This window comes from Salvelinus alpinus, chromosome 5 (genome assembly GCF_045679555.1).
Source record: "Salvelinus alpinus chromosome 5, SLU_Salpinus.1, whole genome shotgun sequence".
Lineage (NCBI taxonomy): Eukaryota > Metazoa > Chordata > Actinopteri > Salmoniformes > Salmonidae > Salvelinus > Salvelinus alpinus.
Window position 1 is genome coordinate 75,533,013 of NC_092090.1, and position 16,345 is coordinate 75,549,357.

The 16,345-nt window shown below is 41.9% G+C and overlaps 1 protein-coding gene across 2 annotated transcripts in view; it reads left to right on the plus strand.

Moving 5' to 3' along the window:
• LOC139576799 (bone morphogenetic protein 1-like) overlaps positions 1–16,345 on the plus strand; it is a 61,992-nt gene that overhangs the window by 23,059 nt on the left and 22,588 nt on the right. Inside the window, exons 2-6 of one of the 2 annotated variants that reach the window (XM_071403288.1) lie at positions 7,545–7,658; positions 8,283–8,426; positions 8,725–8,842; positions 10,242–10,420; positions 10,580–10,685. In XM_071403288.1, the coding sequence (XP_071259389.1) occupies positions 7,545–7,658; positions 8,283–8,426; positions 8,725–8,842; positions 10,242–10,420; positions 10,580–10,685 (661 nt within the window). Of the gene's footprint in view, positions 1–7,544; positions 7,659–7,679; positions 7,997–8,282; positions 8,427–8,724; positions 8,843–10,241; positions 10,421–10,579; positions 10,686–16,345 lie in introns of those variants that run through there. The other variant, XM_071403290.1, reaches the window with a different exon arrangement.

Sequence of the window (16,345 nt, forward strand, 5' to 3'; positions counted from 1 at the left end):
AATAAAAAATAAATAAAATAAAAAAGTACACTAATAGTTCCGGGACGATACTAGTATCGCGATACTCGTTAGTATCGTGGCAAGGAAACAAAACACGAAGCGGATTTAACTTATTTAGGAAAGCGGCCATGATGTTGGAAACAAACATCATTATGTTGTGATCGAGTCACATTTTTTTCCCCAGTTTTAGCACACTATTTTACATACAGCAGGTTTTTAAAGGACCAAGGAGTTTGACCTACGTCGCGTTTTCATTTTTGCCATGGAAAAAATATTGCGATACCGGTATCGTCACAGCCCTACACTATAATGTACTGAACTATACTCTACTGCAGGGTTAATTATTTTTATTAGATGAAACATTTTATTTTTGTATATAATATAATATGTTTATTGCTAGCTGCAACAGAATACCATTATGGATACCATTTTTAAGTCTCTGCATCCAGTATGAAGGAAGTTAAAGGTAGTTTCACAAGCCAATGCTAACTACCACAATGATTGGAAGTCTACAGGAACAGTTAGCATGCTAGCTCTTCCTGTTTATCCAACTCTGGGCTAGCAGATAAAATAGTTATTTGAGAACTAACAATGAAATAAGCTATACAGTCAGGGAGAATATATATATATTTTACACTTGAATGGCCATTCAGGCACAGCCCATTGAGTTTTGTTATAATGTTTGAGCAGAGGAACACAGCATTAGCCATGGCAAAATACATAGAATTGCAGGAGATTAGCTTCAAAACTGCTAAATGTTCTCTCAGCTCAGTGTATTTGTTTTGTTTTTATTGCAGAAAATCTGCAACAGCAACATTTGCTCTATGCTGCCAAGATATTTTTCTACTGAATAGACTGTTAGAGTTTACACTTCCTCTTCCAATGAACTGTGGGGAGGTCAAAATTAATAAAAATAATGAAACTGTCTACCAAATCTATTCATTTTAAAATGTTGATTACTTTTACTTGCCATTATCATTCACTTGATGATAAGACAAGACATCACTCTGTATTACATTTTTTGCTAACATAATTTTTTTATTTTACCCTTATTTTAACAGGTAAGTTGACGACTGAGAACACATTCTTATTTACAGCAACGACCTGTGGAATAGTTACAGGGGAGAGAAAAGGGCATGAATTAGCCAATTGAAAGCTGGGTATGATTAGGTGGCTATAATGGTATGAGGGCCAGATTGGGAATTTAGCCAGGACACCGGGCTTAACACCCCTACTCTCATGATAAGTGCCATGGGATCTTTAATGACCATAGACCATAGTCAGGGCACCCGTTTAACATCCCATGAAAGACGGCACCCTACACAGGGCAATGTCCCCAATCACTGCCCTGTGGCATTGGGATATTTTTTTTTAGACCAGAGGACAGAGTGCCCCCTGCTGGCCCTCCAACAACCCTTACAGCAGCATATTGTCTCCCGTCCAGGGGCCATCCAGGACCAACCCTGCTTAGCTTCAGAGGCAAGCTAGCAGTGGGATGCATAGTGGTATGGTGCTGGCAGTGGGATGATGAGGGTCCCTGGGTTGCAGGTTTGCCTGGGTGGGGGGGTCCCTGGGCAAGAAAAGTTTGAAAATTCCTGCTGTACTGAACTCTACTCTACTGTTCTGTACTGCACTGTACTCTACTGAGCTCCACTGTGCTGTACTTTGATGTTCAAATATGGGATTGGTTCAGATTTGGTGTAGTCCAGACCAAACAAATTTGGTCTTGTTTGGTGTCGGAGTTTATTAAAACAATAGCAGTGTGTAGAATAATACCCAAATATGTGAATTAGGATATTGCATATTTCTACCTTTTTTGTGTACCTATTTAAGATACATCACCATGAGGAGAATGAGATTCATATCTATAAATTTGCATTTCTGTTTTCAGATCAGGGACCCATGATGAATTTCTGTTACCAGGTGTAAATACACTTCACTTACTGTAGTTCAATAACCACGAGATGTTTTTCAAACTCAAGGTGTGATGTCATAGCTGACAGGCGATTCTTTCTGCAGACATCTTTGAATCTTAATTCGGAACAAATATTTAGTTTTTGAAAACATGGTCACATAAAAAACTGAGGGAGATTTTACCAAAATGCGGTTACCACACTTTGCATCTGCATAGTTCTACCAGTAAATGTATTTTTGTAAAATGTTCAGTGAAAATTCTTAAAAGTAGTCATTGTACATAAAGTTGTATGGTTTTTGTTTGCGCAAATCTGCAATTCAGTCATGGTGTGTGTCTTACACCAAGGAGGCCGTGTCCTGGGAATTCCCTGAATCAAATGGTGTTTAATTTGATAGAGATCTCGTGCGTAATCTGACGGGCCAAACTGATTGATGGGGGTGGTCTGAGATGAAAGGTAGTATGATGGTTAAGATGATCTAAAGACACATTCCAGCGATGGGGAGGAGAGGGAGAAAGTGTAACGCACAAAGTGCAATCAATCAAATGTTTAATCAAAGGCTGTTTTTATCTTTCCAGTATGTCCCATACAGTGATGAACAGCATCTCTGTCCCAGCCACTAAGTGTGGCACGTAAATGAAAATGCCTGTTTGTGTTTCTCCACAATAGATGTTTATGTTAGGACACTGAGAACCATATCATCTTTAAACTGGAATGGAACTAGATCTTAGAGCGGAAATGATCAAATTGTTCAACCTTTACATTTATGTTGAAATTAATACCATTGCTGCGGCTGTTGTCATTTAGGTAATGAATGTTGCTGGAAAGAGAGTGCTGTGCTCAATAATGATCTGCTCCTATCTGCCTCTCTCTTTCTTTCTCTCTCTCTGGGTTTTAATCTTCATTACTAGTCTTTCTCTGCTCAGTCTGTTTTGACAGTCGTGCATATGCAGTGGGGTTTCTCTGTTTTAAAAATCAACTGGCCAGTGCAATGACTGCCATCCTGTCCCCTGCCCGGTGCTCCATATTGAAGAATCCAGAGATTCTGTGGATAATTAAAGCCAGTAGACAAGGGGATTAATTTTCAATCCCTTGGAGACTTTCCCTAAACCTGCAGCGTCTCCAGGACGACTGGGAAGCCCGGGGGAAATGAGACCTAATGCCGCCGGGGCTGTGCATTTGCTCACTTCAATCTTAGCTGTTGTCAGGGAACAATTATACGCTGGATTAAGAGCTTGTCCCCAGAATGTTTTGTGGATGAGTGGGTCTCAGCCATGGACGGAAAGTACATTAGCCCTCTGTGCACGGCAGCGGCGTGGGGGTGGGGACAATCCTGCAACTTGTTGTGTGGTTAGTTGGTTCTAGCATTAGGCCAATAAATCAATGTTAATAACTGTGTAACTCAGTTTAGTATTACTGTAGCATTACGTATTAGGTAAATCAGGGTTACTCTCATAAATTAAGTCATCTAATTGCAGCTGCATTTTTATCTTCCACTGTGGAAAGAGTGCTCCCTGTCCTCTCATCGTGCTCCCTGTCCTCTCATCGTGCTCCCTGTCCTCTCATCGTGCTCCCTGTCCTCTCATCGTGCTCCCTGTCCTCTCATCATGCTCCCTGTCCTCTCGGTGACAGCCCCAAATTGATGTTGGTTTTGTCGAAGTGCTTTCTATTCTCTCATCCTTTAATGCTGTCAGTTCTTGGAATCAAAAGTAAGAACAAGAGGATAAAAGAGCATTGTGACAGTAAGTTTGTATCCATTGCATACTGTATGGACAGCTGGTAGCTTGTAGTGATCAGATACAATGTCTTCAGAAAGCATTCACACCGCTTTAAAAAAAAAGGAAAGTGAAATAAATCATGAAATAAAAACAAATACATTTATATTACATAGTAATTTCATGGATGTTGGTTAAGAGTTCAGAAATGTCCGCTGCTGCTTTTTTCCATGTGTCCAGAGTGGACACCTTGGCCCTGGTGGATCCTGGCTGTGGAGAGCTCCATAAGTACAATTTCCGTAAATGTGAGCAACCACTGTTGCAATGGTAACTGATGAGGTGGAATCCACCTTTGTAAAATAATCTTCTTAGCAGCTGTGGTTCCTGCCAACCACACTCTCCGTTGGTGTTCTGACAAGTGCAAATTAGAGTCATCACAAAGCAACATCACTATTGGATCTAATGACATCATTTTATCTATAAGTACAGAGATTACATTGTTGACTTTCCCCCAGAATTCAACCACCCTCTGGCATTTCCACAGCACATGCTGAAAAGTACCAAGGTCCTCTGTGGTGCAGAACTCACATAATGGCGATGGACAAATGCCCATGTGATGTATTTTTTGAGGTGTTAGATGGAAAGGGGGATACCTAGTCAGTTGTACAACTGAATGCCTTCAACTGAAATGTGTCTTCCGCATTTAACCCAACCCCTCTGAATCAGAGAGGTGCGGAGGGCTGCCTTAATCAACATCCACGTCTTCGGCGCCCGGGGAACAGTGGGTTAACTGCCTTGCTCAGGGGCAGAACGACAGATTTTTACCTTATCAGCTTGGGATTCGATCCAGCAACCTTTCGGTTACTGGCCCAATGCTCTAACCACCAGATAGGTTCTATAGCAAATGTTTTTATTAATTAATTGGTGATTGGGGTTTCTAGATGATCCAGATATATTTTTCCATACTGTCTCCCAATTTATTTGTCTGTCAGCAAGTGTAAGTGTAATCCTTTTCCCATACAGTGGATGGAGTTAATGGTTTTTGTGCTGCTAGACTTAATTAACTATAGATATTAGAAACAACTCCCTTTGATGTCCGTTAGAAGTTTGACCAATGGGTGTTCTGCTAGTACTGCTCCCCAGGGGACCCCATAGGCTTGCATGGATAGGCGGAGTTGAAGGTCAAGACAAAAGTATGAACCTGCGACATTAAAACACTGGCGGATTACCTGGACACTGAGGAGTCCATTCAAATGGAATGTCTTTGAAAGTATAAAAAAAAATCTCTAAATGTATTGTATGAATGTCACGTCCGTTGTTGGAATGAGACCAAGGTGCAGCGTGGTGGGCGTACATTTTTCTTTTATTAAAATGACACCGAAAAACAACAAAAAACTAACGTAAAGCTATATGCAGTGCAGAAAGCAACTACACACAAACTAAGGTGGGAAAAAAGGCTGCCTAAAGTATGATCCCCAATCAGAGACAATGATAGACAGCTGCCTCTGATTGGGAACCATACCAGGCCAAACAAAGAAATGGGAAAACTAGATTGCCTAACCAAATAGAGAAATAAAAAGGCTCTCTAAGGTCAGGGCGTGACAATGAATTGAAATAATAAACTTTATGCAAATGTGTTACTGAATATAAAATGGATTAAATTAAGATTTTGTGTCACTTGCCTACACACAATACCCCATGTCATCAAAGTGAAATGTTTGGTAAATACATTTTTAAAAGAAAGCTGAAATGTCTTGAGTCAATAAGTATTCAACCGCTTTGTTATGGCAAGCCTTAATAAGTTCAGGACATGATTTTTGAATGACTACCTCATCTCTGTACCCCACACTTACAATTATATGTATGGTCCCTCAGATGAGCAGTGAATTTCAAACACAGATTCAACCACAAAGACCATGAAGTTTTTTTTTTAGAAAGAAGATATTGAATATCCCTTTGAGCATGGTGAAGTTATTAATTACTCTTTGGATGGTGTATCAATACACCCAGTCACTACAAAGATACAGGCGTCCTACCTAACTCGGTTGCCGGAGAGGAAGGAAACCACTCATGGATTTCACCATGAGACCAATGAGGCCTATTTCCAAGCATCTGCATGCATCCTGTTATGGGTATGCTTGTCATCGGCAAAGACCAGGGAGTTTTTTGGGATAAAAAAAGGATAAAAAATAAAACAAGTTCACCTTTCAGCAGGACAATAAGATAAAGCACAATGCCAAATAAAGCCTACGGTGGAGTTGCTTACCAAGACGACGTTGACTTTTCCTGAGTGGCCTAGTTACGGTTTTGACTTAAATCGTCTTGAAAATATATGGCAAGACATGAAAATAGCTGTCTAGCAGTGATCAACAACCAACTTGGCCGAGCTTGAAGAACTGTAAAAGGTGTGCAAATATTGTACAATCCAGGTGTGCAACGCTCTTAGACTTACCCAGAGACTCACAGCTGTAATCGCTGCCGAAGGTGCTTCTACAAAGTATTGACTCGGGTGTGAATACTTATGTATATGAGCTATTTCTATATTTCATTTTCAATAAATTATCAAAGCATTCAAAAAAAAATAATTCCTTCGTCTTTTCTCTCTGACACAAACGCACACCACGATCTGACTGTTATTAATGGTCAGGCCAATGATAGCTCAGTTATAACAGTCTTAGATGATTGTTGTAGAGTTCTAACAACAACCTTAAGCCCTGAAAAGATGCATTCACTTTGATTCCTAGACCACAGTTTGTCAGTTCTTAGTTATCCATCTTTCACTATAGCAGTTGATGTTGTTTTTCCCAGTAAAGCAGTTCCCAGAGGGGCAATTCCACAGGAACAGAATGATGCTGAGACTCGATTTTGTCACTTTAAAATGTATGCCAAACAAAAACCAATGATTGCAAAGTTAAACAACCCATGGAACTCTATGCACAAGGACGACTTTAACATTTTACAAAACACATTTACAAAAACAATGCAGATGCAAAGTTAGGTGACAACAGCACAAACCGTCATTCTGCTACTGAACTTTGCATCTGCACTGTTCTTCAACTAAATGTGTTTTTGTAAAAAAAAAAAGAAAAGTGGAAATTGTTAGAAGCAGTACTTGTGCATAGAGTTGTATGGTCCACTCCTGCACACAGGACAGGACGTAAATTCAGCAAACATGCTGGTTTAAAAGCTTTTAAAACAGAGCGGCCTGAATCTCTGGAGAGGACTCCTGCCCAAACTGCCGAAGAAATAGGGCATTTAGCAAGGAATACCATTCTTCACATTCTTCATAAAGGGTGACTGTTTGGTTATTTTTCCTTCTCCTTGGCCTCATTAAGAACTTATTACTTGTTCAAGGTGCCCCATATACAGTATTGAGGCAGCATCTTACAGTATTAGGTCTGCTCGAGGACTCATTAATGGTACAAAGATATCAGGAAAGGAAATATTCCCCCAGAGTTTTCTCAACGGCAACTGGATTGACCCAGCACATCTGGGGTATGCTGATCTGAAAGCTTTTGAATGTAGCTCTCATTAATTGATTTCATATGTCCTCTACTGAATGTCATACAAAGATGTTCCCTCCCTGATGGTATGACTTATTTAGCTTGGAGCTTATAGAGCTCTGAGATTCAGACCACATTCCTCTCCTGTTATTCAAACATTCACATAACTGCTGTTTCACAACTCTGTGTGTCTGTTTGCGAGAGGGGGCCAAAGAGATGGGAGGGAGGGAGTGTGAGAGGGAGAGAATGTCTAGCTTTTTCACCCTCTGTTTTAATGGATGCCTATGTGATCGACAGGGTTTGTCGGACTGCAGAGCAGGAAAACCTTGATGCTATTGAACGGTGCAAAACAATATTGTAAAGACGCCTTAAATATGTCTGACTTGCTTTCTCTCTTTGTGTGTCTGTTTCAGTTGCCTTTTGGGGAGACATTGCTCTGGATGAGGAGGACATGCGCATGTTTAAGGTGGACCGGATTATAAACATGGCCCAACGGACCGTCCAGACCTTCAATGAGACAACCACAGGTGAGCAAGAGCTGTGAGGCTGGCTGACCCAGTCATGGTTACTGAGAATAAAGACTAAGGCCTATCGCCATAGCCTAAAAGCGTGCATTTTCTTGTAAACGTGCCTGTCATCAATCCTAAAAGTCTGACTCCATTTATGCATGTGCTATTATATAGTGCTGACTAAAATGTCTCCTTAATGATACAATACAAACCAGTCCAAGAAAAAAAACTTGCATTCAGTTAAATAGTTCCCACATTTTCCCACCTCAAGGCCAATTATGCAAGGAGGCTTTGTAACTCTCTCCCAGTGCATCTGCCAGGAAGATGTATACGATGCATGAACCACTCAGCACCAGGTGATGATGACTCTCCAACACTGGGTTGGCCAAGACACCTGTTGTAAACAAACAGCATGTTTATCACCAGCACTCTCAAAGTGTTTATGTAAAGAAAATGCTCAACAAAGTTATAAAGCATGCTTCATTGTCATTATCATCTCTTTACCATTTAGGAACAGCTGAAATGTTGTAATCTCATCATGGTTTTTACCATGTTCTCACCAGAGTTGAACTTTTTAATTGGATGGTTTTCTGTGATTATATTGTACAAACCTCATCTTTGGCTGGTAATTGGGAATGACAGGGTCTTCTGCCAATGAGACCAGTCGAAACAGAGCATTGCCAAACCGGCAGGGATCACACCGCAGGAAAAGGGCGGCAACCTCCAGACCTGAGAGGGTGTGGCCAGAAGGTGTCATTCCCTATGTCATCAGCGGGAACTTCAGTGGTAAGTCCCACATCATCACTGCTGTTTACTTGCCCTATGTGTCTTATATGCACCCTATAACATAGTTCCTACTAAAAGGTGGTATCTGGTGTCCATTAAGCATACTTCAGCATACTTGCATCCACTACATTAAAATGAATGTCTTGGCAGCTATTGGACATAACATTTTTTATTAACTTTACTTGGGATGAATTTGGCACTACGAGTAAGTTGTTAGCATTGGTATTTTATCCTCCTTTTTATGTGACTTATGTTCGTCAGCCTCACTGATCTCCTCCCTTCTTCCCGTCACATTCAGGCAGCCAGCGGGCGATATTCCGCCAGGCCATGCGTCACTGGGAGAAGCATACCTGCGTGACCTTTATCGAAAGGACAACAGAGGAGAGCTACATTGTGTTCACTTACCGTCCGTGTGGGTAAGTCCACGCAGGCCTGGGCTCGCCTCCCTCAGGAAGGGTAGCTGGTCAGCCTGCTCAGACATGACAGTCCTTTATCCACACAGCCATAATGAGTTATCGCTTAAGAACTTTTCCTTACCACTCCTCCATTGTCCTTTAGTGCTGGCTCATCCCCTCTGTCCGCAGTCTGTCTGCGTGAGTTGTGCTAATTGCAGCCCCCTGCAAGTCCTGAGAAAGACAGCCATTCATGCCCAAGGAATGCATGCTGTGCCTCATAGTTCTGACACATCTTTCACTGAGCACTGGTGTCACACATGTTTTTTTTTAATGACACCCAAGGGAGACCTCCTCAGCTTTACCATAACCCGTAATTCCACATTATATATTTTGTCATTTTCCCAGCTATGCATGTTTTTAAGTTCAAAAGATTTTACACAAAAACGGTAGCCACGTTGATGGCGTCATACTCTGGCTCTGCATGTACAGTAAATCCGTTACCAAGAAGAACATATTAAAGAGCGGATATGGAGCATAAACTGACCTTTTTCCACCCAGCTGTTGATAGCCATTTTTAGCCTGGTAACTGTCCTCCGGAGTAACAGGGATGACATTATCCACTCAGGCGGCCGCAGTTAGTGGGAATGCCTGGGCTCTGGGCTGGCCTACTGCAGGCCCCATCTGTCCTGTGCAAAGTTCAAGGCTCGTCTCAGGAAAGCCTGGCTCACAGTAATTAGAGAGAGGCTGGTTGGCCCACAGGGGCGCGGTGTGTGTCCATGGACCGGGGTTCCACACTGACCCTTTCATGTCAGGGAGGGAGAGAGGGAGAGCCCTGCAGTCTAAAGTCAGCCAGCCTTCACTGTCACACATTGTAACCCTCCATCTACAGTGAAGCACGCATCAATGAATGTCACCACTGTATTAGGATGTAGGGTCACCTCACCTCTGCTAGTTTTCCTATGACGTGCTAGAAAGGCTGTTAAGAATGCTGTTCCTAATACTGTATATATGCATTAGAGATGTGAGTTGAACCACAAACTGTTTAGGTCAGACCCTGCGTCTCTCCAGGAACAGGGATTCCTTCCATAGACTACTACACTTGGCTTATTAGTTATTTATTCACTCCTTCTGGTTTACACTTTCATGTTTGTGGAAGTAAAGTTCTATATATCCAGTGTAACATGAAGTTCACCAAGTTCTTGTTACATGATTGAGATGTACACAGAAATGTAGCGTTTACATAGTACTTTGGTAAGCACGATGGCCAATCTTGAGCTAATGCTCTCATCTTTGTGTCTGCCAAGTTAAAAGTGACTTAGTTTAGTCTAATATGTAGCCAGTTACCACAGTCTTTGAACTAGCTTGTTACCCTGCCTGTTGACCTGTCCCTGATCTTTGTTCTGTGTGTTGGACCCTGCAGGTGCTGTTCCTATGTGGGCCGCAGGGGTGGCGGTCCCCAGGCCATCTCCATAGGAAAGAACTGTGACAAGTTTGGAATAGTGGTGCATGAGCTGGGCCACGTGATTGGTTTCTGGCACGAGCACACCCGGCCCGACAGAGACGAACACGTCAGCATCATCAGGGACAACATCCAGCCAGGTAAGACTGCTTTGTAGACTGCTGTGTATGGAACAGCCCACTCATCTTTCCCTTTCTAGGAGATAGCCTCTCACTTTTGCTATTTAGTATTCTGGTACAGTATTTGAGGTAGTGGTGGGTTGCAGGTTTCAGTATCTGTTTTCTTGCTTCCATTCACAGGACAGGAGTATAACTTCTTGAAGATGGAGCCAGGGGAGGTGGACTCTCTGGGTGAAGTGTATGACTTTGACAGCATCATGCACTATGCCAGGAATACATTCTCAAGGTAGGAGATCGGCCAAGTTCCACTTCATACACAGCAGAACAGAACAGACATCATGGAAATCAGTTACAGTTTAGGCCAGAGAGCAGTTTCCCAGACTGTCACTTTTGCGCTCATGTCTCACTTCAGGTCTTTTCCATGTGAGTCACTTCATAGTTCTACAATGTGTCAATGTCTCTTTTTTTTCTCCATTATTTTGTTTAATTTTAGAGCCAGGGGCTGACTTCAAGGCTTAGGAAAGGTGGTGCAAATTGAAGCTTAGATACTATTCAGTTAATGATCTGCTGACATTCATAGCCTGGGGGACAAATATACTGCTGATTTGTCACTGTTACTTAGCCTGTATGATGGTTGGTCTGATGAATTTAAAGTACAGGGAAGCAGGACAAAGACACAACTCAGTGATGGACCTCATGAACGTGTCAGTGCCTTGGCATAAAGGAAGAACATCTGCAGAATATAATACTTTTTGGGAGTGTCTACTCTTTCTCTCTCTTCCGCAAATTTATTTTGGCTTGGATCTTTTAACTCTCTCAATGGTCACCGCTTACATTTGAGCGTGCAGTGGAAATGCTCAGGGGGTGAACTGACGTGGTTTCTGTGCGATGCAGAAAGGATTATATTGCTTGTCCTTGTAATGAGATTTCTGAGGGTAAAAAAGTGTAATCCACCAGGATGCCTGGAGTAACGTGTCATTAGAGTTGACACATCTGGCCCATTTAACTTTTTGGGGCCCAGAAAGAGCAGGATTACAGAGCTTTCGCTTTCAATCCTGGTGAATGTTTTATACGTTTTCCTAGACAGCACCAACTTTTTGATCTTGTATAGTCCACCTTACCCAGTCCATCTGTAGTCTAGTAGTAGAAGGGCACCTACAAAAATCAATGCACACAAACTGCAGCATGCTTTACCAACAGCATGTAATACAATGCCTATCTGTTTTCTATTATGGGGTTAGGCATATATCATATTGATTGCTTCCAGTCTTTCAGGTAGCTGCGTCTCTCAGTGGGGATGCTGTCCAGTGGCAGCTATGTATTAAGGGGGTATTTGTTGGATAAGGCTTTTTCCATGTAAAAGGATCCATGAGCACCAACATGTGAAGTTCATAGGAGCATGTCAAATTGGGTGTCAAATGAAGGCTAAGAGTCTATATTTTTTTGAAATTAAGGCATATATCCATTTTTCAACCATTTTCCATCCTAAAATGTTGAATTAAGTGAAGGCTTTGATTTCTGGTCAAACAGATGGAAAAGGGGTCTTAGAAAACATCTACCAGAAACAGTCTTAAATACTAATGTTGAAATAAAGACGCCTACCAACTAATATCAACACATATTTAGTTTAGGAGAAATGGTTCAGCCATCTAAGTTTAGTACCAGGCATATACTACACGATTTTTCTATGCCATGTTTTGGACGTCCCAGATAAATTTTGATGACTGGGGTGAAATCCTATGAATTTGGGCTAGGATCAGTAGGTCGGGACTGGCATAGTTCCCGCGGATCAAGGCCGCACCATTGATGGCTGTTACATACCCCTGTCAGATGTCCCGAGAATTTCTGGACAATTTTGGTCGATCATCTTGTAGTAGCAGTGCTGGGACGAAATTGGGCAAGGGCTGCTGCCAATAGCCAATGAGTATTCAGCATGTGAGTCCAAAACAATGACGGTGAAGAGGAAAGCAACAACAACACGAACCTTGTGGGCCGAGGTGATGGAAGACGTCGATGGAGCAGTTGGAGAGAACACGCTGCCTTTTCAACGGGCGAGTTTGTTTTACGTGGCCCGGTGCCTCAGTTGACTGGCGTTTTAATATTTTAGAACATTCCATAGGTGCTTAAGTGAAATACCCACCCAACCGGGCACCGGGCTATGCAAAACGAAATCCACCAATATTACGTCTATGTCCTACCATGACAGAAACCCAAAATATTATTCATATTTTCATAATAAGTATTCTGCGCCTCTGTCTCGTGTTTTAATGTTTCTGCACATAATAATGTGCACACTAACAAAGCAGCTCACTATTTGCATGTCGGAATTTTTTTCCTACGAAAACCGAGAAACGCAGGGCAGGACCAATCATCGTAATGTGGATGGAATGATAAGATCTGAGCATGTTCAAATTGTTACGATTTTAGAAGTCATGTAGTGTATGCACAGCATAAGAAACTGCCTTGTGCATAAACATTCTGTTACCAAAAACCTGTTACCAAAATATATTTTTACATTTCGCTCCCTCATTAGGAGGGAGGATAATGAAAGTTCACAGAAGTAACATGTAAAGGTAGACCTATCAATTAGTTATAGTATTTTTACTGATATCAATTTTGTCCAGGAATTATTAAGTGATTAAAACTCAATTCTGTTAGTAAATCGGTAAAGGAATTTCCCAAAAATACAGTACATACTAGAGTTGAGTACACTATAAATGTACTGTACTGACCTCTACTCTACTGAGGGCTACTGTGCTGTACTTTAATGTACAAACTTGTGAAATGTAGAAGTCTATGATTGGTTCAGATTTGGTACAGTCTGGACCAACCAAATTTGGTCTTGTTTCGGGGCAGAGCTCATTAAAATAATTGCCAGTGTGTAGAATAATACCCAAATATGCTAAAGAGGATATTGCATATTTCTACCATTTGTGTACCTGTTCAGGATACATCACCATGAAGAGGATGACATTCATATCCATAATTATGCATTTCTGTGTAGTGCAGATCATGGAGCCAAGAGGATATTCCGTTACCGCAACTCCGTTACCAGGTGTAAATCCACTCTACTTACTGTAGTTCAATAACCAAAGTAGATTTTTTCAAAGTTAATGTGTCATGTCATAGCTGACACTCCATTCTTTCTGCAGACGTCTTTGAATCTTAATTTGGAGCAGATATTTAAGAGTTTTTGGAAAGCTTGGACACAAAGAACTGAGGGAGATTTCACCAAAATTCTGTTACCGAACTTTGCATTTGCAAAGTTCATCCAGGAAATGTTTTTTTTGTTTGTAAAAATGTCAGTGTAAAAAAGTTTTGTGCGTAGAGTTATATGGTTTGTTAAACTTTGAAATCAATGGTTTTTGTTTGGCGTACATTTTAAGTGGAAAAATCTGTGTCTCAGTGCTATTCCGTTTCCGTGGAAGTACCCATAAGGTTTGATTGTGTCTACCTTTTGATGAGCCAGCTTTTACCCACAGCCACAGGTTGTTCCAATTATCCCTCCCCTGGTTGGCTCAAGCTACCTGAGTGTGTAGCAGCAGCCCAGTAAACCTCCACATCCAACCCCAGGTTCAGGTAGACCCGCTAGTGCCAATGGCCCTGCTGCAGCACATCAGGCTACATGGCACACTCATACCTCTGTGAAGCTCCTTGTAAAAGTTCTCCTCTCATAGTGTGAACTGCCTCATTATGCCACATAGAGCCCCTTTGAAGTGGCTTTGATCGTCGTTAGCAACATGATCCCACATACCAGGCTTCTTTAGGAGGTTATAGGGTTTTATTCCCGAGGTGTCTGCTGGCTAGCTTCATGGCTCCCTGGTGTAAAAAAAAAAAAAGTCAGGTCTACTTGCTAGCATGATTTAGGTCAACCACTAATGATCACATAAAGAAGGAGACCATTCAATGTAATTTCCCCAACATTGACTTGACAAGTCAAATCTCTGAGAGTACAGAATCAAACTGATCCTGTTTCCAGGTGCGTTCTGACTGCAAGCTATAGATATTTCAATAAATTGTTGATATGATTGATCTATTGTGTCCTTTGTGATCAAGGCGTCATAGATGGTTTGTGCAGCTTTTATAAAGGACAAAAGGAGTGTAAAATATCCCACAGCTTTTTTTTTCATGGCCACGGAGATAGAATCTGTTAAGATTCTATTTTTGTCACACTTTGCCCTCTAAGATTTTTTTTCTCAGTAGAATCAATGTAATACTAAACAGCAGGAAAACCGCTATCCACTCAAACCAAACTCTAAGTGCTGTTGTAGTACATGCTGCTGCGATTTGAAATTCATATTTCACAAAATTGCTTCTTGTCCTTGAAGTATGCTTGAAAAGGAGAGCAGTGCATGTGTCATGGTTTTTGATACTCCACTGTGCCAGCTGACCTCTTTATTTCTCCCAGACTCCCTGTCGGATGCATCTGGAAATCTCTCCAGATGCTGTCCTGTTAGTCACAGACAGAGACAGGGGTGTCATAGTGGCTGTTTGAGATTTGGACCAGCTCAACTTCTATGACGACTGCATGCTTATTTGGGTTTTACCCATCTCCTTGCTTTTTAGGCTGCAGTTTGGCACTGTTTCTGTCTGTTTCCGTAGGATCAAAGCAAAGCCAAAAAGGTCCACTTGGGACTGAGTTGGAGATTGAGCTGTAAATTTGGTGTCATTACATAAGTCATACAGGCCCAGCATAAAGGTTGCATGACATCCTTGTCAGGAAGTGTGCAGTCTATAGTGGATTGCATGACAATGGGGGGGATACCCTGGCACTGAGTTTAACATACCGGTAACATGCGGTTCCCTCAGCCATGTGTGTGATAGATTTTTGGTACCCGCTGTGCAACTCGACGCGGACTTTCTTTCGAAAGATCTTTTACATAAACAAAATGTGAAATTGTCTAGCGCTACAGACATCGGCAGCAGTGATTGTTGTTCCAATTCAATGCCTCTTTCCCAATTGCAGGAAGGGGTTTGGCATGCCCCAGCTTCCCAGTGTGAATGTAATGTGAGCCTGGGCACATGCAAGGCGAGTGAGAGTTGGAGGAGAGGGTGGCCAGACCAGACTGTAATCATTACTACATAGCTCTCTGGTATGAGAACCAGCTGTTGGCTCTCCTTTTGTTCAAAATGTTCTTCCCTTTTTTTCACCGAGGCTGGCCCTTTCCTCAATACCTCCTATTGCAGTCTGTCCCAAATAACCTGCCATGTGCTCGTGGCAACTGGATTCTGGGAAACCGGGAGAGATTCTTTCTCTACAAGGAGGCTGAGATTGGATACAAACACTCTTTCAGGCCACTGCACAGAATGAGCTGTCTAGCCCTTTATTTTTCTAACTGTACAGGCAATGTGCTTGCCAGGGGATGACAATGAAGTAGGTTTGTGATTGTTGATGCTTTCTGCTCTATTGTCATTCAACCTCTCTGAGCATGTCCTATTTTCCCTGAGTATAGCCAGCCTTATTTAATTATTTTACTGTTTAGAGATGAAAAAGTAATGTATTGAGAGCGTGGTCAGTGTGTTTTCAGAGCACCTTATTAGGAGACAAGGGGCTCCTGTTAGGTTTTCTCAGTTTACAGTTTACACTTCCCCTGCATGCTGATCAGTGGAGGCTTCTGAGGGCAGGACTACTCATAATAATGGCTGGAACGGAGCAAATAGATTGTCATCAAACACATAGAAACCATGTGTTTGATACCATTCCACTCATTCCACTGCAGCCATTACCACGAGCACGTCTTCCCCAATTAAGGTGTTACCAACCTCCTTTGATGCTGATGTACCTGTCCCAATGTCTAACTTTGTTTCCCCATTATTAGCCTGTGTGTTTGCACAGCGTTTTTACTGTAAATCACCGTGGGAAGCCAGGGCCTTTGCCGAGATTGTTGTTGGCAAGATTTCATGGGGAGCCCTCATGTTTTGAAGTGTCTCCTGGGGACAAGTAAG